The following is a 26,908-nucleotide window of genomic DNA, read 5'->3' as shown; positions in this document are numbered from 1 at the left end:
CATTCTCTCCTGACATCAGACGTTTCTGTTGAGAAATCTACCAGAAGTCTTATGAGGGTTCCAGTGTTTGTAATTTCTCTTTTCTCTTGCTGCTTTCAAAATTCTTTGTCTTTGACTTTTGACAATTTAATTATAATCTCAGTGTAGCCCTACTCAGGTTTAACCTATTTGGTGTCCTTTGTGCCTTATGGATCTGGATGTCCCTTTCTCTCCCAAGTTGTGGGAAGTTTTCAGCCATTATTGATTTAAATAATACACTTTGTCTCTTTATCTTCTCCTTCTGGAATTCCCATAATGCACATACTGTTTCTTTTGATTGTGTCCTGTAATTCCCATAGGTTTTATTCACTCTTCTTCATTGTTTTTTTCTTTTTCCTCCTGACTGGATAGTTTCTTGACTTCTAGGTTTCTTGTGCCTAGTAGAGTCTGCTTTTGAAGCTCATTGTTGAGTTCTTTAGTCATTGTACTTTTCAGCTCTAGGGTTTCTGTTTGGGGTTTTTTTTTTTTTTTTTTTTGATGGTTCCTATTTCTTTCTCATTTTGTTCATGTATGGTTTTCCTAATTGTGTTGTCTCTGTGTGCTTGTAGTTCACTAAACTTCTTTAGGAGGATTATTCTGAATTCTTTGTCTGAAAGTTCAGAGATGTCCATTTATTTAGGGTCAGTAGTTGGAGCTTTATTAGTTTCCTTTGCTGTCATATTAACCATATTTTTCATGATCCTTGATTTCTTACATTGGTATATGCACATTTGAGTAAGTGGTCTTCTCTTCCAGACTTTACCTGTGTACTTTGGCAGAGAGAGACAGTCAGCTCAGTTTGGGTTTCTGGATGTGTTTGCTGGTAACATCCTTGGGCAGGAATGGTTTGCTATCAGGGTTTATTTTGGGGTGAGGCCACTGCCCAAGTTCTGAGGTGACGGGGCAGGGAGGGCTTGCTGCTGCCTGAGAACAGTTGGATAGGACTGCTGATTTGGTTCCCTGCACAAGTGAGGCTGTAGCTTGGGCTCCACAGCTTCCTGGGTTTTCTGGTCAGGATAACTAGATGGTCATGACTGGGTAGTATACTCACCGGTAGGTGAGGCCATGAATTACCCTCTCTTCCCTGGTAGGGCAGCAGAATAGGCTCCAGGGCCTGTACGGCTTGTTGTCTGGGGACCTGAGTCAGGCAAGAGTGTGTACTGAATTCCCTGGCCAGACAGGGCCACCAGTTTTGCTCTCTGTTCAAGTGCCACTGTACACAGGGTTGCTGGATGAGCTAGGCAGCTTCCCGTGTGCTCTAGTTAGATTCTGTGGTCGGGTGGGCTGCAAGGTGTATTCAGCAACGAGTGGGGCTGTGAATTAGGTTCCCTTCCTGGACACGGTGGGAGAACTAATTCCAAGGCCAGAAAGGCTCTTCGTTGGTGGTCTTGATTCAAGCTGACCTGCACCCTAAGTTCCGTAGCTGAACACAGCCACTGGCTTTGCTCTGCCGTCTGTCAGCTCTGCCTGCCAGACTCTGTGCTCAAGTATTGCTGGGCTATGCAGCTTCCCAGGTGTTCTGGCAAGGCTTTCTGGTTGGGTGGGGCTGGGAGCTTCACTCAGCAGTAGTGGGGGTTAAAACTCAGCTCCCCTGCATGCATGGGGACAGACCGGGCTCCAGGGCCAAAAATCTTTGTTTGAGGACCCAAATCAGACAGACTTGGACTCCACTGAGTTCCCAGGTCAGATGGTGCCAATGACTCGACTCTGCAGATGGACAAAGTGGCTGGCTGGGGCTACTACTTGGGCACTGCACGTAGGAACTTGGTCCGTCAAGATCAGAGTGCTGGTTGTGGCATGATGAGATTCTCAGTGGTCAAGTCCTTCAGATTCCTCTGCAGTCACCATGGGGTAAGACCAGAGATGGTCTCGCAAGAAAGAACCCACAGTGCTGGGAGAGCTGGATGTCCATCTGGGCCTCTTTCGCCACTGGAGGAACCAGAGGCTCGGGGGAGATTTCGCCACGGTGCCATGCTGGCCTGGGGGAGGGGCAGTACGGTGAGCACGTAGCGGCTCCTCTTACCCTTCTAATGCCACCTGTCTTGGTCTCTGTGGTGCAGGGCGTGCTTCAGCCTCACCCAAGTGTTCTAGGATTCTCTCAGTGGTGTCTTCTCTGTGAATAGTTCTCTTGTGAGGGAGAACAAAGTCAGGAATGACCTATGTTGCCATCTTGATGTCACTCCGCCAAGATTTTTTTTTTTAATTGGTAATGGCCAGTGTTGGTGAGGGCTCAGGAAAAAGACTACACTCCTGTTACTGCTGGTGGAAGGGTAAAATAGTAGTGCTGTTCGGAGGGGTAATTGGGCAAATAGGCACAAAAACTTTTTTCCCTGAGGAGATGGTCAGAGATGTAAATTTGTGTACATGGACATTCATTGCAGTGTCAACAGACAAAATGTCAAACTCCCTAAACAGGTTAGAGAGATCTTGCACAACTCTGAGATGATACACTAAGCAGCTGACGAAAATCAAGTCCTTAAAGAATATTCAGTAATGTGAGGAAATGTTCATGAGCTATTGCAAGGTAAAAATGATTTTAGAATAAGAAAATATATACATGTAGATGGAAAAAAGATGGGGGCAATACCTGCCAAATATTAGCAGTGACTACTCTGGGTGATGAGGCTAGAGGTGATTTTTAGTTTCTTTTATTATTTTCTTTACTTTCCAATAGTTCTACAATGAACACGCTATTTTGACCATCAAAAAAAAGATACGGTAGGAAGAAAGAAAGATAATTGAGGCAAGGAGATTAGGCCAAAGGGCATTGCAATAATGTCACAGGTAAGAAAATATTAAGGCCTCAGGCACAACATCAATTCCCCTGCAGTCATTTTCCCTTTTTGAGTTGTAGCCCATTACTTTTTAGGAGCTCAAATCTCCTCTAGCAGATACAAGAGAGATGACTTGCTGATCACTGAGATCCTTTCCAGATTTAAAACTCCATAATTCTACGGATACACCGATTATTCATCTTCCATTAAAGGCATTGATAATTCTGCCAGAAGACATCCAAACCCCTCAAAATCAAACAGAAACAAATGCTGTAGTACAACAGCATTAATTTAGATTAAGCCCATTTATGAGACAAAATCAAATGCCAAAAGGATAGGGTGGCCTGCTATTAATGGCAACATGAAAAAAATATCCTTGAACTTCGAACAGGCATTTCTATTTTTAAATTTTTTAAAATTTATTTTTGGCTGCGTTGGTCTTCGTTGCTGTGTGCGGGCTTTCTCTAGTTGCGGCGAGCAGGGGCTGCTCTTCGTTGCGGTGCGCGGGCTTCTCATTGTGGTGGCTTCTCATGTTGTGGAGCACGGGCTCTAGGCGTGTGGGCTTCAGTAGTTGTGGCACATGGGCTCAGTAGTTGTGCCTCGCGGGCTCTAGAAAGCAGGCTCAGTAGTTGTGGCGCATGGGCTTAGTTGCTCCTCGGCATGTGGGATCTTCCCGGACCAGGGCTCGAACTCGTGTCCCTGGCATAGGCAGGCGGATTCTCAACCACTGTACCACCAGGGAAGCCCCTAGCAGGCATTTTAAAATATGTGTTTTTATTACTGTAATCTTTAAGTATATTTTTAGTGGCAGCCACTAGCCCTCCTGCTGTTAATGGATTGTCAGCATTTCCATTAGAAGCCCACTTTCTAAGGAATCTCCAACTTGTCTCCTATAGTTTGACTCAAGCTCATAACTGAATATTCTGCCTAAGGGGATGAAATCATTTGAACCCTTAATGATAAACAGTGGTGTCACACTTTATAAAATGCAGTATCCAGGCAAAACAACTATGGGTCTTGATTTGCAAGCTCTCTGATCTGTTTCTGGTACATTTTGAAAGGTGGTTCCCCTGTGAAGGAGCTGAACTGAATCAGGTCAGGAGACAGTTTGTAATGAGCTTCCTGGGAAGAAAAGCACTTTAGAAATATAACAAATAATGAAGACCGTGGCGTGGCATTTTCAAAGAGACAAGACTGAATTTAAATTCAGTCTTTTGCTGTATTAAGAGGTTTCCATTTATAAAGTTTTCTCCCAAGAAAATAATCCCATTTATAGTCCTGCCCACATGAAAATAAATTTCTATTTCCCCTCCTACAATGTTTTCCCTTTTTAAAAAAAGTTCTTAATATCTAGTAAGGCAGTAAATGTCTTGACACATGCATTTAAAGGTTTCAGTGTTTCAGATATATTCTGGCACCACCAAAAAGGAAATAAAAAATATCCTAGTTACAGATGGTTTGGACCTCCTGATATTCAAGATGGAACTCATGGAGAGTTTCAGTTCTGTGCAAATCAATAAGCAACAACTCACCCTGAAACAGTGCCCGACACGTGCCCTCTGTACCCAGCACTGTTATAAAGGGCTTTAAAGTATGAGAAAATTTAATCCTCCCAACAACCCTAGGAAGTGGCTGAGAGGTAAATGAACTTGCTCAAGGCTACCCAGCTAGGAAGTGAGCCCCTGCTCATGACCAGCTCTCCATAAGTTTCATAGTAGGAAGCTTTTCATGTTTACTCATGTTTTATTGAATATTTGTTGGAAGACAAATTTTTCAAACTGTCCAAAAGACAAGTGGGAAATCTAGTTCAGATCCACGAACTGCATTTTATATTTCTTTTCTCAAAATTAAGTCTTAAAACTTAGCAATGCCATGAAAATGGCTATTATAAGGAACAAACAGAAAACAACAAGTGCTGGAGAAATTAGAACTTCCGTGCGTTGCCAAGGGAATGTAAACTGGCGCAGCCACTATGGAAAACAGTATGGCAGTTCCTCAAAAAAATTAAAAAGAGCATTATCATATGGTTTAACAATTCTACTTCTGGGTATATACCCAAAAAGACTTGAAAGCAGAGACTTAAATAGATACTTGTATAGTAATGTTCATAGCCAAAAAGTGGAAACACTCTAAATGTCTATCGATGGATGAATGGATAAACAAAATGAGGTATGCATAAATAACTGTATATGTGTATATGTATGTATATGTACATGTGTATGCATATACATATGATGGGTTTGTTTTTTTGCTAGCATGGCTAAAGTATTTCTAAGATGGTATTGAAAAGAAACATTTTGTCTCTCATAAAATATTATGGAGGGTTTTCCTGGCATGGAGAATCTGAAAGCTCACAAAAGATTCATTGCTTCAACAAACATTTACGAACAGCACACTATGTATGGTTTGAGGATTAATCTAAACCCTGAGGATATAGCAGTAAACAATAGAGGAAAAAAGTCTATGTTCATGTGTATATTTTTTGAGGTATAATTGACATATGTTATATTAGTTTCAGGTGTACAACATATATATATATATAAAACACATATAATATGTACATATATATGTATGTGTGTATATATATATATATATATGTAAATGATCACAATAAGTCTTGTTAATCTCTTACCATACATGGTTGCAAATTTCTGTGATGAGAACTTTTAAGATCTACTTTCAAATAGGCAAGAGTATTATTAACTATTACCATGCTGCACATTACATCTCCAGGACTATTTTTTTTTAAGAATATAGAAAAAAATCAGTTGTATTTCTATACATTAGCAATAAACAATCTAAAAAATTTTTTTAATCCAGTTAAAATAACAAAAAGAAAAAAATATTTATGAGTAAATTTAATCAATGAATATAAGACTTGTATACTGCAAATCATTGTTGAAAGAAACTAAAGACCTAAGTAAATGGAGAGACATCCTGTGTTCATGGATTGGAAGATTTAATATTATTAAGATGACAACACTTAGAAATAAACCCATATATCAAAAGTAAATTGATTTTCAACAAGGATGTCAAGAGTATCCTTATCAACAAATGGTGATAGACAATGGATATCCATATCCAAAAGAATAAATTTGAACCTTAGTTCGTAAGACAGATAAAAATTAACTCAATGGATCTTAGGGCTTCCCTGGTGGCGCAGTGGTTGAGAGTCCACCTGCCGATGCACGGGACACGGGTTCGTGCCCTGGTCCAGGAGGATCCCACATGCCGCGGAGCGGCTGGGCCCGTGAGCCATGGCCGCTAAGCCTGCGCATCCAGAGCCTGTGCTCCACAACGGGAGAGGCCACAACGGTGAGAGGCCCGTGTACCGCAAAAAAAAAAAAAGGATCTTAGAGGAAACACTGGTGTAAATCTGTAAGACGTTAGATTAGGCAGTAGGTTTTGTTTCTTAACATTTTTATTGGAGTATAATAAAATTGCTTTATCTCACACCAGTCAGAATGGCCATCATCAAAAAATCTAGAAACAATAAATGCTGGAGAGGGTGTGGAGAAAAGGGAACACTCCTGCACTGTTGGTGGGAATGTGAATTGGTACAGCCACTATGGAGAACAGTATGGAGGTTCCTTAAAAAACTACAAATAGAACTACCATACGACCCAGCAATCCCACTACTGGGCATATACCCTGAGAAAACCATAATTCAAAAAGAGTCATGTACCAAAATGTTCATTGCACCTCTATTCACAATAGCCAGGACATGGAAGCAACCTAAGTCTCCATCAACAGATGAATGGGTAAAGAAGATATGGCACATACATACAATGGAATATTACTCATCTATAAAAAGAAACGAAATTGAGTTATTTGTAGTGAGGTGGATGGACCTAGAGTCTGTCATACAGAGTGAAGTAAGTCAAAAAGAGAAAAATACCGTATGCTAACACATATATATGGAATTTAAGAAAGAAAAAAAAATGTCATGAAGAACCTAGGGGTAAGACGGGAATAAAGACACAGACCTACTAGAGAATGGACTTGAGGATGTGGGGAGGGGGAAGGGTAGGCAGTGACGAAGTGAGAGAGTGGCATGGACATATATACACTATCAAATGTAGAATAGATAGCTAGTGGGAAGCAGCCTCATAGCACAGGGAGATCAGCTTGGTGCTCTGTTACCACCTGGAGGGGTGGGATGGGGACGGTGGGAGGGAGGGAGGGAGATGCAAGAGGGAAGAGAAATGGGAACAGGTGTATATGTATAACTGATACACTTTGTTATAAAGCAGAAACTAACACACCATTGTAAAGCAATTATACTCCAATAAAGATGTTTAAAAAAATAAAAATAAAATTGCTTTACATTGTTGTGTTAGTTTCTGCTGTATAACAAAGTGAACCAGCTATTCGTATACATATATCCCCATATCCCCTCCCTCTTGCGTCTTCTTCCCACCCTCTCTAACCCACCCCTCTAGGTGGTCACAAAGAACCAAGCTGATCTCCCTGTGCCATGAGGCTGCTTCCCACTAGCTATCTACTTTACATTTGGTAGTGTATATATGTCCATGCCACTCTCTAACTTCTTCTTAGCTTACCCTTTCCCCTCCCAGTGTCCTCAAGTCCATTCTCTATGTCTATGTCTTTATTCTCGTCCTGCCCCGAGGTTCTTCAGAACCTTTTTTTTTTTTTTAGATTCCATATATATGTGTTAGCATACGGTATTTGTTTTTCTCTTTCTGACTTACTTCACTCTGTATGACAGTCTCTAGGTTCATCCACCTCACTACAAATAACTCAATTTCGTTTCTTTTTATGGCTGAGGAATATTCCATTGTATATATGTGCCACATCTTCTTTATCCATTCATCCGATGATGGACACTTAGGTTGTTTCCATCTCCGAGCTATTGTAAATAGAGCTGCAGTGAACATTTTGGTACATGACTCTTTTTGAATTATGGTTTTCTCAGGGTATATGACCAGTAGTGGGAGTGCTGGGTCATATGGTAGTTCTATTTTTAGTTTTTTTTTTTTTTGAGGTACACGGGCCTCTCACTGTTGTGGCCTCTCCTGTTGCGGAGCACAGGCTCCGGACGCGCAGGCCCAGCGGCCATGGCTCACGGCCCTAGCCGCTCCGTGGCACGTGGCATCTTCCCAGACCGGGAGAGGAACACGTGTCCCCTGCATCGGCAGGTGGACTCTCAACCACTGCGCCACCAGGGAAGCCCTATTTTTAGTTTTTTAAGGAACCCGCATACTGTTCTCCACAGTGGCTGTATCAATTTACATTCCCACCAACAGTGCAAGACGGTTCCCTTCTCTCCCCACCCTCTCCAGCATTTACTGTTTATAGATGTTTTGATGATGGCCATTCTGACTGGTGTGAGGTGATACCTCTTGTAGTTTTGATTTGCATTACTCTAATGATTAGTGATGTTGAGCATCCTTTCATGTGTTTGTTGGCAATCTGTATATCTTCTTTGGAGAAATGTCTGTTTAGGTCTTCTGCCCATTTTTGGATTGGATTATTCGCTTTTTGATACTGAGCTGCATGAGTTGCTTGTATATTTTGGAGATTAATCCTTTGTCCATTGATTCATTTGCAAATATTTTCTCCCATTCTGAGGGTTGTCTTTTGGTCTTGTTTATGGTTTCCTTTGCTGTGCAAAAGCTTTGAAGTTTCATTAGGTCCCATTTATTTTTGTTTTTATTTCCATTTCCCTAGGAGGTGGGTCAAAAAGGATCTTACTGTGATGTATGTCATAGAGTGTTCTGCCTGTGTTTTTCTCTAAGAGTTTGATAGTGTCTGGCCTTACATTTAGGTCTTTAATCCATTTTGAGTTTATTTTTGTGTATGGTGTTAGGGAGTGTTCTAATTTCATTCTTTTACATGTAGCTGTCCAGTTTTCCCAGCACCACTTATTGAAGAGGCTGTCTTGGCTCCACTGTATATTCTTGCCTCCTTTATCAAAGATAAAGTGACCATTTGTGTGTAGGTTTATCTCTGGGCTTTCTATCCTGTTCCATTGATCTATATTTCTGTTTATGTGCCAGTACCATACTGTCTTGATTACTGTAGCTTTGTAGTATAGTCTGAAGTCAGGGAGCCTGATTCCTCCAGCTACATTTTTCTTTCTCAGGATTGCTTTGGTTATTTGGGGTCTTTTGTGTATCCATATAAATTGTGAAATTTTTTGTTCCAATTCTGTGAAAAATGCCACTGGTAGTTTGACAGGGATTGCACTGAATCTGTAGATTGCTTTGGGTAGTATAGTCATTTTCACAATGTTGATACTTCCAATCCAAGAATATGGTGTAACTCTCCATCTATTTATATCATCTTTAATTTCTTCCATCAGTGTCTTATAGTTTTCTGCATACAGGTCTTTTGTCTCCGTAGGTAGGTTTATTCCTAGGTATTTTATTCTTTTTGTTGCAGTGGTAAATGGTAGTGTTTCCTTAATTTCTCTTTCAGATTTTTCATCATTAGTGTATAGGAAGGCAAGAGATGTCTGTGCATTAATTTTGTATCCTGCAACTTTACCAAATTCATTGGTTAGCTCTAGTAGTTTTCTGGTAGCATTTTTAGGATTCTCCATGTAGAGTATCATGTCATGTGTGAACAGTGACAGTTTTACTTCTTTTCCGATTTGGATTCCTTTTCTCTCTTTCTCGTCTCTGATTGCTGGGGCTAAAACTTCCAAAACTATGTTGAATAATAGTGGTGAGAGTGGGCAACCTTGTCTTGTTCCTGATCTTAGTGGAAGTGCTTTCAGTTTTTCACCATTGAGCATGATGTTGGCTGTGGGTTTGTCATATATGGCCTTTATTATGTTGAGGTAAGTTCCCTCTATGCCTACTTTCTGGAGAGTTTTTATCATAAATGGGTGTTGAATGTTTGGGGGTTTTTTTTTAGATGTTGGGGGTAGGAGTTTATTAATTTATTTTTGCTGTGTTGGGTCTTCGTTTCTGTGCGAGGGCTTTCTCTAGTTGTGGCAAGCAGGGGCCACTCTTCATCGCAGTGCACGGGCCTCTCACTATCACGGCCTCTCTTGTTGCGGAGCACAGGCTCCAGACATGCAGGCTCAGTAGTTGTGGCTCACGGGCCTAATTGCTCCACAGCATGTGGGATCCTCCCAGACCAGGGCTCGAACCCGTGTCCCCTGCATTCGCAGGCAGATTCTCAACCACTGCGCCACCAGGGAAGCCCTGTTGAATTTTCTTGAAAGCTTTTTCTGTGTCTATTGAGATTATAATATGGTTTTTATCCTTCAGTTTGTTAATATGGTGTATCACATTGATTGATTTGACCATATTGAAGAACCCTTGCATTCCTGGGATAAACCCCACCTGATCACGGTGTATGATCCTTTTAATGTGCTGCTGGATTCTGTTTGCTAGTTTTGTTTTTGTTCTTTTTGCGGTACGCGGGCCTCTCACTGTTGTGGCCTCTCCCGTTGCAGAGCACAGGCTCCGGATGCGCAGGCTCAGCAGCCACGGCTCACGGGCCCAGCCGCTCCGCGGCATGTGGGATCTTCCCGGACCGGGGCACAAACCCGTGTCCCCTGCATTGGCAGGTGGACTGTCAACCCCTGCGCCACCAGGGAAGCCGTGTTTGCTAGTATTTTATTGAGGACTTTCGCATCTATGTTCATCAGTGATATGGGCCTGTAGTTTTCTTTCTTTTGTGACATAATTGTCTGGTATCAGGGTGATGGTGGCCTCATAGAATGAGTTTGGGCGTGTTCCTCCCTCTGCTATATTTTGGAACAGTTTGAGAAGGATAGGTGTTAGCTCTTCTCTAAGTGTTTGATAGAATTCGCCTGTAAATCCATCTGGTCCTGGGCTTTTGTTTGTTGGAAGATTTTTAATCACAGTTTCAATTTCAGTGCTTGTGATTGGTCTGTTTATATTTTCTGTTTCTTCCTGGTTTAGTCTCGGAAGGTTGTGCTTTCCTAAGAATTTGTCCAAATCTTCCAGGTTGTCCATTTTATTGGCATAGAGTTGCTTGTAGTAATTTCTCATGATCGTTTGTTTTTCTGCCGTGTCAGTTGTTACTTCTCCTTTTTCATTTCTAATTCTATTGAGTCTTCTCCCTTTTTTTCTTGTTGAGTCTGGCTAATGGTTTATCAATTTTGTTTATCTTCTCAAAGAACCAGCTTTTAGTTTTATTGATTTTTGCTATCGTCTCCTTCGTTTCTTTTTCATTTATTTCTGATCTGATCTTTATGATTTCTTTCCTTCTGCTAACTTTGGGGGTTTTTTGTTCTTCTTTCTCTAATTGCTTTAGGTGTGAGGTTAGGTTGTTTATTTGAGATTTTTCTTGTTTCTTGAGGTAGGATTTTCTTGCTATAAACTTCCTTCTTAGAACTGCTTTTGCTGCATCCCATAGGTTTTGGGTCTTCGTGTTTTCATTGTCATTTGTTTCTAGGTAGTTTTTGACTTCCTCTTTGATTTATTCAGTGATCTCTTGGTTATTCAGTAGCATATTGTTTAGCCTCCGGGTGTTTGTATTATTTCAGTTTTTTTTCCCTGTAATTGATATCTAGTCTCATTGCATTGTGGTCAGAAAAGATACTTGATACAATTTCAATTTTCTTAAATTTCCCAAAGCTTGATTTGTGTCCCAAGATATGATCCATCCTGGAGAATGCTCCATGAGCACTTGAGAAGAAAGTGTCTTCTGTTGTCTCTGGATGGAATGTCCTATAAATATCAGTTAACTCCATCTTGTTTAATGTGTCATTTAAAGCTTGTGTTTCCCTATTTATTTTCATTTTGGATGATCTGTCCATTGGTGAAAGTGGGGTGTGAAAGTCCCCTAGTATGATTGTGTTACTGTTGATTTCCCCTTCTATGGCTGTTAGCATTTGCCTTATGTATTGAGGTGCTCCTATGTTGGGTGCATAAATATTTACAATTGTTATATCTTCTTCTTGGATCGATCCCTTGCTCATTATGTAGTGTCCTTCTTTGTCTCTTGTAATAGTCTTTATTTTAAAGTCTATTTTGTCTGATATGAGAATTGCTACTCCAGCTTTCTTTTGATTTCCATTTGCACGGAACATCTTTGTCCATCCCCTCACTTTCAGTCTGTATGTGTCCGTAGGTCTGAAGTGGGTCTCTTGTAGACAGCATATATACAGGTCACGTTTTTGTATCCATTCAGCCAGTCTATATCTTTGGTTGGAGCATTTAATCCATTTACATTCAAGGTAATTATCGATATGTATGTTCCTGTTACCATTTTCTTAATTGTTTTGGGTTTGTTATTGTAGGTCTTTTCCTTTCCTTGTGTTTCCTGCCTAGAGAAGTTCCTTTAGCATTTGTTGCAAAGGTGGTTTGGTGGTACTGAATTCTCTTAGCTTTTGCTTGTCTGTAAAGGTTTTAATTTCTCTGTCAAATCTGAGTGAGATCCTTGCTGGGTAGAGTAATCTTGGTCGTAGGTTTTTCCCTTTCATCCCTTTAAATATGTCCTGCCACTCCTTTCTGGCTTGCAGAGTTTCTGCTGAAAGATCAGCTGTTAACCTTATGGGGATTCCCTTGTGTGTTTTTTGTTGTTTTTCCCTTGCTTTTAATATTTTTTTCATTGTATTTAATTTTTGACAGTTTGATTAATATGTGTCTTGGCGTGTTTCTCCTTGGATTTATCCTGTATGGCACCCTCTGTGCTTCCTGGCCTTGATTGACTATTTCCTTTCCCATATTAGGGAAGTTTTCGACTATAATCCTTCAAATATTTTCTCAGTCCCTTTCCCTCCTCTTCTTCTGGGACCCCTATAATTCGAATGTTGGTGTGTTTAATGTTGTCCCAGAGGTCTCTGAGACTGCCCTCCATTCTTTTTTCTTTATTCTGCTCTGTGGTAGTTATTTCCACTGTTATCTTCCAGGTCCCTTATCTGTTCTTCTGCCTCAGTTATTCTGCTATTGATCCCTTCTAGAGAAATTTTAATTTCATTTATTGTGTTGTTCATCTCTGTTTATTTGCTCTTAGTTCTTCTAGGTCCTTGTTAATCTTTTCTTGTATTTTCTCCATTCTATTTCCAAGATTTTGGATCATCTCTACTGTCATTACTCTGAATTCTTTTTCAGGTAGACTATTTCCTCTTCATTTGTTTGGTCTGGTGGGTTTTACCTTGCTCCTTCATCTGCTGTGTGTTCCTCTGTCTTCTCATTTTGCTTAACTTACTGTGTTTGGAGTCTCCTTTTCGCAGGTTGCAGGTTCGTAGTTCCCGTTGTTTTTGGTGTCTGCCCCCAGTGGGTAAGGTTGGTTCAGTGGATTGTGTAGGCTTCCTGGTGGAGGGGATTGGTGCCTGTGTTCTGGTGGATGAAGCTGGATCTTGTCTTTCTGGTGTGCAGGACCGAGTCTGGTGGTGTGTTTTGGGGTGTCTGTGGACTTATTATGATTTTAGGCAGCCTCTCTGCTAATGGGTGGGGTTGTGTTCCTGTCTTGCTAGTAGTTTTGCATGGGGTGTCCAGCACTGGAACTTGCTGGTCGTTGAGTGGAGCTGGGTCTTAGCATTGAGATGGAGATCTCTGGGACAACTCTCACCGATTGATATTACGTGGAGCCAGGAGGTCTCTGGTGGTCCAGTGTCCTGAACTCGGCTCTCCCACTTTCGAGGCTCAGGCCTGACACCCGGCCGGAGCACCAAGACCCTGTCAGCTACACGGCTCAGTAGAAAAGGGAGAAAAAAAAGAAAGAAAGAAAATATAGTAAAAAAAAATAAAAGTTATTAAAATTAAAAAAAATTAATATTAAAATAAAAAAGTCATGAAACAAAGAAAAGAGCAACCAAACCAATAAACAAATCTACCAATGACAATAAGCTCTTAATACTAAACTAAGATAAATATAAAACTAGAAACATATTAGATGCAGAAAGCACACCCGAAGTCTACAGTTGCTCCCAAAGTCCACCTCCTCAATTTGGGATGATTCGTTTTCTCTTCATGTATTGCACAGATGCAGGGTACATCAAGTTGATTGTGGAGATTTAATCCGCTGCTCCTGAGGCTGCTGGGAGAGATTTCCCTTTCTCTTCTTTTTCGCACAGCTCCTGGGGTTCAGCTTTGGATTTGGCCCCGCCTCTGCATGTAGGTCGCAGGAGGGCGTCTGTTCTTCGCTCAGACAGGACGGGGTTAAAGTAGCGGCTGATTTGGGGGCTCTGGCTCACTCAGGCCGGGGGGAGGGAGGGGCACGGGTTGCGGGGTGAGCCTGTGGCAGCAGAGGCCGGCGTGACGTTGCAACAGCCTGAGGTGTGCCGTGTGTTCCCCAGGACTTATTTTATAACTGAAATTTTGTACTTTTGACCCCCTTCACCCATTTTGCACACCCCCTACCCTCTGCCTCTGGCAACCACCAATCTGCTCTCTGTATCTTTTATCTCATTTTGCTGGATCATAGTTCTTTTTGTTGAGTTGTATAAGTTTTAGATATATATATATTTTATATATTAACCCCTTATCAGATAATGATTTGCAAATATTTTCTCCCATTTGGTAGGTTGCTTTTTCATTTTGTTTCCTTTGCTCTACAGAAGCTTTGTACTTTGGTGTAGTCCCATTTGTTTATTTTTGCTTTTGATGCCTTTGCTTTTGGTGTCAAATCCAACAAATCATTGCGAAGACCAATGTCAAGGAGCCTACCACCTATGTTTTCTTGTAGGAGTTTTATGGGTTCACGTCTTACACTAAATTCTTTAATCCATTTTGAGTTAGCTTTTTGTGTATAGTGTAAGAGTGGTCCAGTTTCGTTCTCTTTGCATGTTGCTGTCCAGTTTTCCTAGCATCATTATTGCAGAGACTGTCTTTTCCCCATTGTATATTCTTGCCTCCTTTGTCATAAATTGACCATATATGAATAGGTTTATTTCTGGGCTCCCTATTCTGTTCCATTACTATATGTGTCTGGTTTTTTTTTGTTTTTTGGGTTTTTTTTTTTTTGCGGTACGCGGGCCTCTCACTGTTGTGGCCTCTCCCGTTGCGGAGCACAGGCTCCAGATGCGCAGGCTCAGTGGCCATGGCTCACGGGCCCAGCCGCTCCGCGGCATGTGGGATCTTCCCGGACCGGGGCACGAACCCGTGTCCCCTGCATCGGCAGGCAGACTCTCAACCACTGCGCCACCAGGGAAGCCCTATGTGTTTGTTTTTATGCCAATCCCACACTGTTTTGATTACTATCACGTCGTAATATAGTGTGACATTAGGGCACACGATGTCTCCAGCTTTGGTCTTTTTTCTCAAGATTGCTTTAGCTATTTGTGATCTTAGGTAGTTCCATATGAATTTTAAGATTGTTGTATTTCTGTAAAAAATGCCATTGGAATTTTGATAGGGATTGCACTGAATCTGTAGATTGCTTTGGGTTGTATGGACATTTTAACCATGTTCTTCCAATCCATGAGCACAGAATGTCTTTCCATTTATTTGTGTCTTCAGTTTCTTTCATCAACATCTTATAGTTTTCAGTGTACAGATCTTTCACCTGCTTGGTAAAATTTATTCCTATGTATTTTATTCTTTTTGATGCAATTGTAAATGGGATTGTTGTCTTAATTTCTTTCTGACAGTTCTGAATTTATTATTTCTCACAGTTTTTTTGTGGAGTCTTTAGGGTTTCTTATATATAATATGTCATCAGCAAAATAGTGACAGTTTGTCCTTTCCCATTTGGATGCCCTTTTGTTTCTTTTTTTGCCTAATTGCTATGGCTAGGACGTCCAATACTATGTTAAATAGAAGTGGTGAGGGGGCATACTTGACTTGTTCCTGATATTAGAGGAAAAGATTTCAGCTTTTCATCGTTGAGTGTGATGTTAACTGTGGCTTGTCATATGTGGCTTTTATTATGTCGTTGAGGTATATTCCCCTCTATACCCTTTGTTGAGAGTTTTTAATCATACATGGATGTTGAATTTTGTCAAATGCTTTTTCTGTATCTATTGAGTAAGCACATGGTTTTTATTCTTCATTTGGTTAAACTGGTATAACACATTGAATTGTGGATGTTGAACCATCCTTGCAGCTCTAGAATAAATCCCACTTATCATGGTGGATGATCCCTTTAATGTATTGTTGAATGTGGTTTGCTAATATTTTGTTGAGGATTTTTGCATCCGTATTCATCAGGGATATTGCCCTGGTAGTGTTCCTTCCTTTTTTTTTTTTCTTTCTGGGAGACTTTGAACATGATCGGTATTCTTTAAATGTTTGAGAGAATTCACCAGTAATGCCATCTGGCTGTGGACTTTTGGTGGGTGGGTTTTTGTTTTTTTGTTTTCTTTAGCTTATAACAGAAATTTATTTCTGACAGTTGTGGAGGTTGAAAAGCCCAAGATCAAGTTGCCACTATGATCGAGTGAGGAGCCTCTTCCTGTTCATAGCCTTCTTGCGTCCCTACGTGGTGGCAGGAGGCAAGGGAGCTCTCTGGGGTCTATTTTATATGGGTATTAATTTCATTTATGAGGGTTCTGCCCTCATGACCTACTCACCTCCCAAAGGCCCCATCTGCTAATACCATCTCATTGGGCGTTAAGATCTCAACGTATGAAATGGGGGGGGAGGGGCACAAATGCTCAGACCATAGGAAGTAGTATGTGAAACTTTATATATTTATATATATATATATAATTTTTTTAATTGAAGTATAGTTCATTTACAATGTTGTGTTAGTTTCAGGTGTACAGCACAGTGATTCAGATCTATATACATACATATACATTCTTTTTCAGATTCTTTTCCCTTATAGGTGATTATAAAATATTGTGTAGTTTCCTGTGCTATACAGTAGGTCCTTGTTGGTTATCTGTTTTATATATAGTAGTGTGTATATATTAATCCCAAGGAGGTTTTTGATTGGCTAATTCAATCTACTTACTAGTAATCTGTCTGGATTTTCCATTTCTTCACAATTCAGTCTCAGTAGGCTGTATGTTTCTAGGAATTTATCCATTTCTTCTAGGTTGTCAAATTTGTTGGTGTATAATTGTTAATAGTAGTCTCTTATCCTTTGTATTTCTGTGGTGTCAGTTGTAATTTTGTTGTTGTGAGTCCTCTTTCTTTTCTTGATGAGTCTAGCTTAAGGTTTGTCAATTTTGTTTTCAAAGAACCAGCTCTTAGTTTTGTTGATCTTAACTACTGTCTTTTTAGTCTGTATTTCATTTATTTCTGTTCTGGTCTTTATTTCCTTCCTTTGGGCTTCCTGTATTATTCTTTTCCTAGTTCTTCGCATGTAAAGTTACGTCGTTTGAGGATTTTTTTGTTGTTTCTTGATGTTGACATTTATTGATACAAACTTCCCTCTTAGAACTGCTTTTGCTGCATCCCATAAGTTTGGGTGTATTGTATTTCCATTTTTATTTGTCTCAAGGTATTTTTTGACTTTTGATATCTTCTTTGACTCATTGGTTGTTCAGTAGCATGCAGTTTAATTTCCACATATTTGTGAATTTTCCAGTTTTCTTCTCATAATCGATTTCTGGCTTCATACCACTGTAGTTAGAAAAGTGCTTGATATGATTTCAGTCTTTTTAAATGTGTTAAGACTTCTTTTGTGGCCTAACATATGATGTCTCCTGGATAATATTTCATGTGCACTTGAGAAGAATGTATTGATATATTCCATTGCTTTGGGATGGACTGTGCTGTATATATCAACTCCATCTGATATGTCCTCTACAGCTGAATTTCTGTACTGACTGGATGATCTATCCATTGAGGAAAGTAGTGTTTTAAATCCCCCTACTATTACTGTATTGTTGTCTTTCCTTTTTTAGGTCTGTTAATACATTTTGGTGCTCCTATGTTGGGTGCATAAATATTTACACATGTTATATCCTATTGTTTGATTGACCCCTTGATCACTATGTAATGCTTTTGTCTCTTATTACTGTCCTTGTTTTAAAGTCTATTTTGTCTTAGTTACCCCAGCTTTCTTTTCGTTTCCATTTGCATGGAATATTTTTTTCCAACCCTTCCCTTAAGTCTGTGTCCTTACATCTGAAGTGAGTGTCTTGTAGGCACCATGTAGATGTGTTTTTTATCCATTCAGACACTCTGACTTTTTAAACATCATTTTCATTTAAAGTAATTATTGATAGGTATGTAAATATTGCCATTTTCTTAATTGTTTTCTGGCTGTTTTCTAGTTCCTCTGTTCCTTTCTGCTCTCTTCCTTTGTGATTTGACTTTCTTTAGGGTGTGCTTAGATTCCTTTATCTTTTGGTATCTACTATAGGTTTTTACTTTGTAGTTACCATGAGGCTTACACATAAAAAATGTATATAACAGTCTGTTTCAAGTTGATAATAACTTAAGTTTGAGCACATCCTAAAGCTCTACCTTTTTACTCTCCCTCCTAACCCCTGCCAGATGTCTGACACTCTCGATGTCACCTTTTACATCTTTTAATCTCTTGTATCCCCTAATTATTGTAGTTATAGTTATTTTTACTCACTTGTAAAGCTAGTATGAAGGTCTTAACCTTCACACTAGCTTTATAAGTGATTAATCCATCACCTTTATAACATTAGATTATTCTTAATTTTGCTACATATTTATATTTACCAGTGAGCTTTATACTTTCATATGTTTTCCTATTAATAATTAGCACCCTTTCTTTTCAGCTTAAAGAAGTCCCTCTAACATTTCTCCTAAGGCTGGTTTCGTGGTGATGAGCTCCTTCAGCCTTTTCTTGTCTCCTTCAATTCTGAGTGACAGCCTGCACCCAGTAGAGTATTCTTGGTTGTGGGTTTTTTCTTTCAGCACTTTGACTATATCACGCCACTTCCTTCTGGCCTGTAAAGTTTCTGCTGAAAATGTGCTGATAGTTTTATGGGGGTTCCCTTATACATGACAAGTTGTTTTTCTCTTGCTGCTTTTAAGATTCTCTCCTTGTCTTTAATTTCTGACAATTTAATTATAATGTGTCTTTCGGTTCATCTTATTTGGAACTCCCTTTGCTTCCTGGATCTGGGTCTCTGTTTTCTTCCCGAGGTTAGGGAAGTTTTCAGCCATTATGTCTTCAAGTAAGTTTTCTGCCCCTTTCTCTCTCGCTTCTCCTTCTGGGACCGCTATAATATGAATTTTGGTTGGCTTGATATTGTCCCACTTTTTTTCATTCTTTTTTCTTTTTGCTGCGGATTGGGGTGAGTTTCACAGCCCTGTCTTCACGTTCACTGAGCTTCAGCTTCATCTAGTCTGCTGTTGAATCCCTCTAGTGTATTTTTCAGTTCAGTTATTGTCTCTTACTGGTAGCTATTGGTGACCTGGTGTGAGGCAGAAGGAGAGCAGAGATGGCATCTACTGGCCTCTGTTTTTGGAGCACACTTCAGTAGGTTCCTAGATGTGCGCCAAACCATTAAATTCTGTCCCTCAGGCCATAGCCCCAGGACAAGCACATAGGCCCTTTCACAGAAAGACTGGGCTCCTGGGTCTGTTGCCTCTTGCTGTGTCCTGTGCATGGTACCTGGTCGAGAAGTCTTCTCCACTGGTTACAGTCCTGTGGGATTCTTGAGCATAAGCCCCACTGGCCACCAGGCTGGCCACCAGGTCCAGGTGATCTAGTGGTATCTTGTGGGTGGCAGCCAGAAAAATCAGGCTGCCAAAGGAGGAGGGTACAAGCTCCTTTCTGGAAGTTATGAGCAAGCAAGCTGAAACGAGGCAGAGGGAGAACACAAAGATGGCACCCACCAGCCTCCATCCCTGGAGAGTAACCAGCAGGCCCCTAAAAAGTATGTTAAATTATATACCTGCCCCTCAGGCCGATGCTTGTTTTTTTTTTAATTTATTTATTTTTGGCTGCGTTGGGTCTTTGCTGCGCAGGAGCTTTTAGTTGCAGTGGGCGAGGGCTACTCTTTGTTGCGGTGCGCGGGCTTCTCATTGCGGTGGCTTCTGTCGTTGTAGAGCACTGGCCCTAGGCGTGCGGGCTTCACTAGTTGTGGCACGTGGGCTTCAGTAGTTGTGGCGTGCAGGCCCACGGGCTTATTTGTTCCACTGCACGTGGGATCTTCCTGGACCAGGGCTTGAACCCTTGTCCCCTGCCTGGGCAGGCAGATTCTTAACCACTGCACCACCAAGGAAGCCCCCATGCTTTAACATGAGTAAATAAGCCTCTTTTACATAAAAATAAAGTCTTTCACAGTGGGAGATTATTCAGCTTTAAAAAGGAATGAAATTCTGATACATGTTATAATATCGGTTGAACCTTGAAGACCTTATAGTAAGTGAAAGAAGCCGTACAACAAAGAACAAATACTGTATGATTCTACTTATGAGGTACCTAGAATAGTCAAATTGATAGTGATAGAAAGTAAAGGGGTGGTCCCCAAGGACTGGTTGGGGGGAGTGGGGAAATGTGAATTTACTATTTAATGGGTACATAGTTTTAATATGGGATGATAAAAAACAAAGTTCTGGAAATGGATGGTGGTGGTTGTTGGAAATCAGTGTAAATGTATTTCATACCACTGAACCGTACACTTAAAAACGGTTGAAATGGTGAATTGTGTTTTTAGTGCTGTTTGAAAAAATTAGCATTGGACCTTATATCATGTAAATCTGGTTTTTCTAAGAAAAAAGAACACACCATCAAGGTGTTTTTTTTTTTTCTCTAAGTAATCTCATATCAGATGGCAAATTACAGATCCACCAGGCTGACTGGATGAGGCTGAGGGGGTTCGTGGTCCAAAAACTTGCACCTGACTTAAGGTCATTCTCTCCTGTTACTCCAGGGAAAGGGTCTATGTTCACGTGGTAAAACAGAATAGAGCCATTTTCCCTTCAAACAGGAAATGGTTCTATTTTCAGAGTCAATGGAGGAATATAATGGCAGATCATTCAAAATGATATGTAAAGGACAGCATATGTGGCTGGGGTACTAAAGAGAATGCTATCTTTGTTTGAAATGCTTGAATTCCCAGAGCAAACGTGAAGTTTCACTAGGCAGTCGGCATCCCCTGGTCCTGACTTCTTGCCTCTCAATATCTTGGACATGAACAGGGTTGCCTCCTACATAGCAACAAAGCTTCAAAATTTAGCTCCTTTACAACCCTTCCCTTGAGACAGTCTGTCTGTCAGAGACACACCCTCCAAAGAGAGGTAATACCAAGTCTCTGCTGGGAAGGCTTCCCTTTGCATCTCTGGTTGGGTTACAGGCTCTCTTCTGAGTATGGGTCAAAACTAGTAACAAGAATCAAGCAAACAGTTAACTAAAGAGAGTGGTAGATGATAAGGTTGAAAATTAACATATTGGTCTCTGACAATCCACCCATCAGACTGAGTAAAAGGGGACTGAGAATCTATTACAGCAGCTGAAAAGTAGATGGCTTGCTTCCAATTCTCAAAAGCAATGGCCCCCACCTGCTGGTATTCACATCCTTGTGTAGTGTCCTTCCAAAATATACAAGGATTAGTCTGTGTAACCAATAGAAGATGGTAAAAGTGATGCTTTGTCACTTCTGATGTTAGATCATAAAAGACTATAGCTTTTTTTTCTTAGACTCTCACTCCCTCTGGAGAAAGCCAGCTGCTATGTCGTGAAGACACTTGGGCAGCCTTGTGGAAAGACCCACGTAGTGAAGAACTGAGGTATCCAGTCGACAGTGACATCAGAGTGTGGAAGAGGATCCTCCAGCCTCAAGTGACTGCAGCTCCAGCTGACATCCCGACTGCCACCTTCATAACAAGACCCCAAGTCATAACCATCCGGCTAAGCTGCTTCCTGACCTGCAGAAACTATGTGAGATAATGTTTGTTTTTAAGTCACTAAGTTTTGGGGTAATGTGTTACACTCTAATAATGAGTACAGCCATGAACACCATGATTTCTTCTTGCTTAGGAAGGAAGTCCCGAATCTAGATGACCTGACCTCCTCATGTGCCCTTTTGGCAACTGGCTTTGTCACAAAAGCCTTAAAGGGGGAGGGTTTTGATAGACCCTAGTTTCTCCACAGTGCCACCCGCTAGCCAAAGGAGAGTGAAGCAAAGTGACTGCATCCCATGGACATTTCTATCATGAAGGATCCAGTACTGGCCTGGATAAAGAGGCTTGGCCCCAGGGTCCATCCTGGTACCTCCAAACTCCTGTGAGACCATTGGAAAGGTTCATAATTTTTCTAGACCTTTGTTTCTTTATAACACTGCTATAATACTACCCTCTTATGTGATTAAAATGGGTAGAGTAGACATAAAAGGACTATGTAAAAAGGAGTTGAACCTACTATACAACTTCTAGACTATACAACATCACCACCACCCTCCTCTTAGAGATGGACTGTAAGGTTTTGGGTTTTATATCCTCGTTCTTGATTCCAAACGTGAGGTCACTTGGGGGAGACTTGAAGACACTATACCACAAGGTGCAAACGCAAGTATTCCCTGAGGCCAGGTGGGCAGCATAAAGGTGTAAGGTTAGAGAAGGTGGCAGCAAGGAAGAGTGGGGAATGTTATAGACACAGTCAACTGGTGAGAAAGCTTTAAACATTGTTAAGGGCCAAGCAAACCAAGTCTGCCTACTGAAATCGAGCCACCAAATGCTAAGTTGTAACCAAGCCCTGTCCAGCACCATAAACAACAGGAGGCTAAGGGTATATGTTGATCTAGCAGTACACATATCTATAGAGAGCATCGATATATAGATCCATATAGACCTGGAGGATTTAGGCCTCACCATATCCTTCGCAGGTGCTGGAAAGTTCTGTGAATAGGTCTTCATCACACATCTATTCGTTCAACCTAGAAACATTTATGGAGTACCCACTATAAGCTACATGCTAAACCTGTTGTACCAAATTTTTTACCTTAAATCCTTGTATTTTGTACCTTTCCAAGTTTGGGTTATTTGTATCAGTACTATATTGGCAGGTTCACACAGACTCTCTATTTTAAGAAATGAGTTCCAGTCCCAAATCCACAAATAAAGAATTATTATAATAATAGCACATTCATGGAAAGCAAATTACTTAACTTGGCGTTTAACATCCTTGTAACTATTCCTGTACTTTCAATGTCAACAGAACAAAAGTAACATCTGAGGCTGGCTGATACGGTAAATTAATAACAGTTTTGACACTAATAGCAAGCTCTAAAAAGAAAAGCCTCCAGTATCTTAGCTGGGTTTCATTTCTTAAAAATCACCTCAGCTCACTGTCACCAAATTGCCCTAGTACAATTCCAGCTACTATTCCACCTTCACTGGGCGCCCGAAACGACTAGAGTCTGTCAAGTTGCTATGTAAATGATATCCTTTCCCACCTTTGCTCACTGCAGGTGGAGGAAACATCCTCCCGCTTGAGGTACAATACCAGCGCTTCTCAGCAGAGACACATTTCTGAATCCCTGCAAGCAAATGAATGCCTACATGGTTTCATTTTTTAAAAACCACTAGTTGTTTCCTCAGAGCCTGAACATTAGCTGTGAAAAATGTTAACTATTTTAATGAGAAATTCCAGACTTGTTACAGAGACCACGGAATCCCAGAGAACAGGGTCTGCGCTTTATCTTCATGTCCTTCCCTAGTACCATGCACATACAAGGACATTAATCAGTGTCCCATGAATTAAAGTGAACTGAGCTGAAACCCAGGGAAAACGAAAAGGAACCCAACCCTTAGCTCCTCCACTCTTACAAGCTCTTTCTAGAAGTCATCAAGGGCTCAAGCAGCCCCTTGCAAACCCTCCACCCCTCTCAGACTCAGCCAACAAGACATGGTTGGCCTATGACAGCTGCCTCTGTAATCACTTAGAGACTGCTAGGCTTTAAGCAAAGCATCTCTTCTAACTTCTCAAACATTGTTCTTTTTTCTCTTGGAGTGTTTTAGATAATCCTATAATGAACCAGCTCAAATGAGCAGAGACTCAGCAGTGACAACCCATCAATAAAATAAAGCCAAAGTGAATTTCGTTAGAGACTTCGCACGTCATAATAGGAAATCTAGGCTACTTAAAATCAGGAAAATGAAATGGAATCGTTCCTTTTTGTTGTAAAAGGAAAAGTTAGTTAGCTTTAAAACTATCACTTTCCAGATATCCCATGCCCTTGGATTGGAAAAATTAATATTGTTAAAATGGCCATACTACCCAAAGCAATCTACAGATTTAATGTGATCCCCATCGACTTACCCATGACATTTTTCACAGAACTAAAACAATCCTACAATTTATGTGGAACCATAAAAGACCTAGAATGTCCAAAGCAATCCTGAAGAAAAAGAACCAAGCAGGAGGCATCACCCTCCCAGACTTCAGACAATACGACAAAGGCTACAGTAATCAAAACAGAGTGGTACTGGCACAAAAAAAGACATATGGATCAATGGAACACAACAGAGAGTCCAGAAATAAACCCACACACGTACAGTCAATTGATCTTCGACAAAGGAGGCAAGAATATACAATGGAGAAAAGACACCCTCTTCAGCCAGTGGTGTTGGGAAGTTGGACAGCACATGTAAATCAATGAAATTAGAACACACCCTCTCACCCTACGCAAAAATAAACTCAAAATGGCTTAAAGACTTAAACATAAGACATGACACCATGAAACTCCTAGAAGAGATCATAGGCAAAACATTCTGACATAAATTGTACCAATGTTTTCTTAGCTCAGTCTGCCAAGGCAATAGAAATAAAAACAAAAACAAATGAGACCTAATTAAACTTGTGAGCTTTTACACAGCAAACGAAACCGTAAACAAAATGAAAAGACAACCTACAAAATGGGAGAAAATATTTGCAAACAATGTGACCAACAAGGGCTTAATTTCCAAAATATACAAACAGCTCATACAACTCAATAGCAAAAAACAAACAATCCAATCCATAAATGGGCAGAAGACCGAAGTAGACATTTCTCCAAAAAAGACATACAGATGACCAAGAGGCACATGAAAAGATGCTCAACGTCGCTAATTATTAGAGAACTGCAAATCAAAGCTACAATGAGGTAGCACCTCACACCAGTCGGAATGGTCATCATTCAAGTCTATAAATGACAAATGCTGGAGAGGGTATGGAGAAAAAGGAACCCTCCTACACTACTGGTGGGAATGTAAGTTGGTGCAGCCACTGTGGAAAACAGTATGGAGGCTCCTCAGAAAACTAAAAATAGAACTACCATATGACCCAGCAATCCCACTCCTGGGCATATATCCAGACAAAACTCCTCTAATTCAAAAAGATACATGCACCCCAATGTTCATAGCAGCACTATTCACAATAGCCAAGCCATGGAAATAAATGTCCATTGACAGATGAATGGATAAAGAAGATGTGGTATATGTACACAGTGGAATACTACACAGCCACAAAAAGAACAAAATAATGCCATTTGCAGCAACATGGATGCAACTAGAAGTTATCATACTAAGTGAAGTAAATCAGAAAGACAAATACCATATGACATCACTTATATGTGGAATCTAAAATATGACACAAATGAACCTGTCTGTGAAACAGAAACAGAATTACAGACACAGAGAACAGACTGGTGGTTACCAAGGCGGGGGGGGTGTTGGGGGAGGAATGCAGTGGGAGGTTGGGGTTAGCAGATGTAGGCTTTTATATATAGAATGGCTAAACAACAAGGTTCTGTTGTATAGCACAGAGAACTATATTCAGTATCCTATGACAAACCATAATGGAAAAGAATATTAAAAATAAATGTATATATGTGTACAACTGAATCCCTTTGCTGTACAGCAGTAATTAACATGGCATTGTAAATCAAATATACTTCAATTTTAAGAAACTATCTTTTTCATAGAACCCTCATTAACTCTGCTGATAATACTGATTATTTACTCTGGAAGTGCATGCACAATAGAAATACCACTGGAGTAGAAGGTGGTTTCCAGAATTTTCTTTTCCCTTTCCATAATTTTCACTCAGAATTCCATATAGAATTTAGGCAAGAGACCCTGTCTACATTTTCTGTCTTAGTTTTAAGATTCAGATCATGGCCTCGGTCCCTCAACACCTTTATGCCTATCCCAGCACATACATACCATGGGGGAAAAAGGGGGGCAAATCAGGGCATGATAAGTACAGAGACAGTCCTACCTCTTCTTTCTCTCTTCCAACCAATGAAAGAGGAGTTCCTGACAACCAAAGGCAATCAAGGCAGCTACATTTCTTTTGCATCCTCCTCCTCTGGTTGATCCAAGAGGCATCAGTTCCATGATGCCACTGACCCACTTACAAGTGGGTCAAGTTCCATGATGCCACTGACCCACTTCACCCTTACCCCCAAGCTGTGCATCATCCAACTGGGAGACTGGGATGAGCCACGGAACCAACCTCTGCGGTAACAGACATTCAACGACTACCAAATGGCTTCAAACTCTGGATAAGAAATAGAAATAGAGACCAGAGCTGACTTTGGGCACTACTGGGTGCCATATTGAGAGGAAATGCAGAAACTAAATAAGGAAGTGACATAGACTTGAAGTCATTCGGGCTGATGGCCCAAAGTGGAGGTCACATATTGGACTGAGATAAGGGAACCCTTGAGTAGTTCCTTGGAAAGGAGGATAAACTGAAAACACCCATTACTGCAGGGCCAAGTGAAATAATTACATACCCATGCTCCATCAGGCCCAAACAGTTCTAGGAAGTTGCCAATGAATTCCCTCGATTTCTCTTCCCACTTTTGAATTAGATCATGACTCTTTTCTTCCACTCTGTTTACAAATTCCTTTGATTTTTCCTCCACGTTTTTGACCTTTTCCTTCATCTTGTCTACCTGGTTTTGGAAGCGGTACTTCTTCTCCTGGTCCAAAATTAAAGGAGAAAGAAATGGATTTATCCAAGAGGGCATGGGAGAGATCAGTCATTCACAGAATGGTCGTATTTTATTTCAACTCATGTGTGTTCTTAACCTGAAGAGTCAGGATGCTATTTCCCAAGGGCCGGATTGACAGGAAGGCCCTCTCGTAAGAAAAGTCACTTCTCATTAGTCTACTTGAATGTGTACAGTGAAGTACAAGTGGTTTTAATGTTCTCTTTCTCGTAAATATTGGAGTTGAATTCACTTATATAAGAGAAGAACCAAAAGTATACATTTGCTCTTTATTATGGAGAGATACTGGGTGAATACAGCCCCTCAATTCTCCTGAGACTTAGACAAAAATATGCATTGTACATAGAATGGCCAC

At 40.6% G+C, this 26,908-nt stretch overlaps 1 protein-coding gene across 2 annotated transcripts in view; it reads right to left on the bottom strand.

Annotated features, from left to right (window-relative positions):
- PCYT1B (phosphate cytidylyltransferase 1B, choline) overlaps positions 1-26,908 on the bottom strand; it is a 141,392-nt gene that overhangs the window by 12,245 nt on the left and 102,239 nt on the right. For both annotated transcript variants that reach the window (XM_022560462.3, XM_089904663.1), the window contains exon 7: positions 26,335-26,523. In XM_022560462.3, coding sequence (XP_022416170.1) covers positions 26,335-26,523 — 189 coding nt within the window. The remainder of the gene's footprint in view (positions 1-26,334; positions 26,524-26,908) is intronic.

Source organism: Delphinapterus leucas, chromosome X (assembly GCF_059928025.1).
Source record: "Delphinapterus leucas isolate spDelLeu-1000000601 "Yukka" chromosome X, BTC_Dleu_Yukka2, whole genome shotgun sequence".
In the NCBI taxonomy this organism is placed as follows: domain Eukaryota; kingdom Metazoa; phylum Chordata; class Mammalia; order Artiodactyla; family Monodontidae; genus Delphinapterus; species Delphinapterus leucas.
The sequence above is the reverse complement of the archived record's forward strand: the minus strand, read 5'-3'. Positions and strand labels throughout refer to the sequence as shown.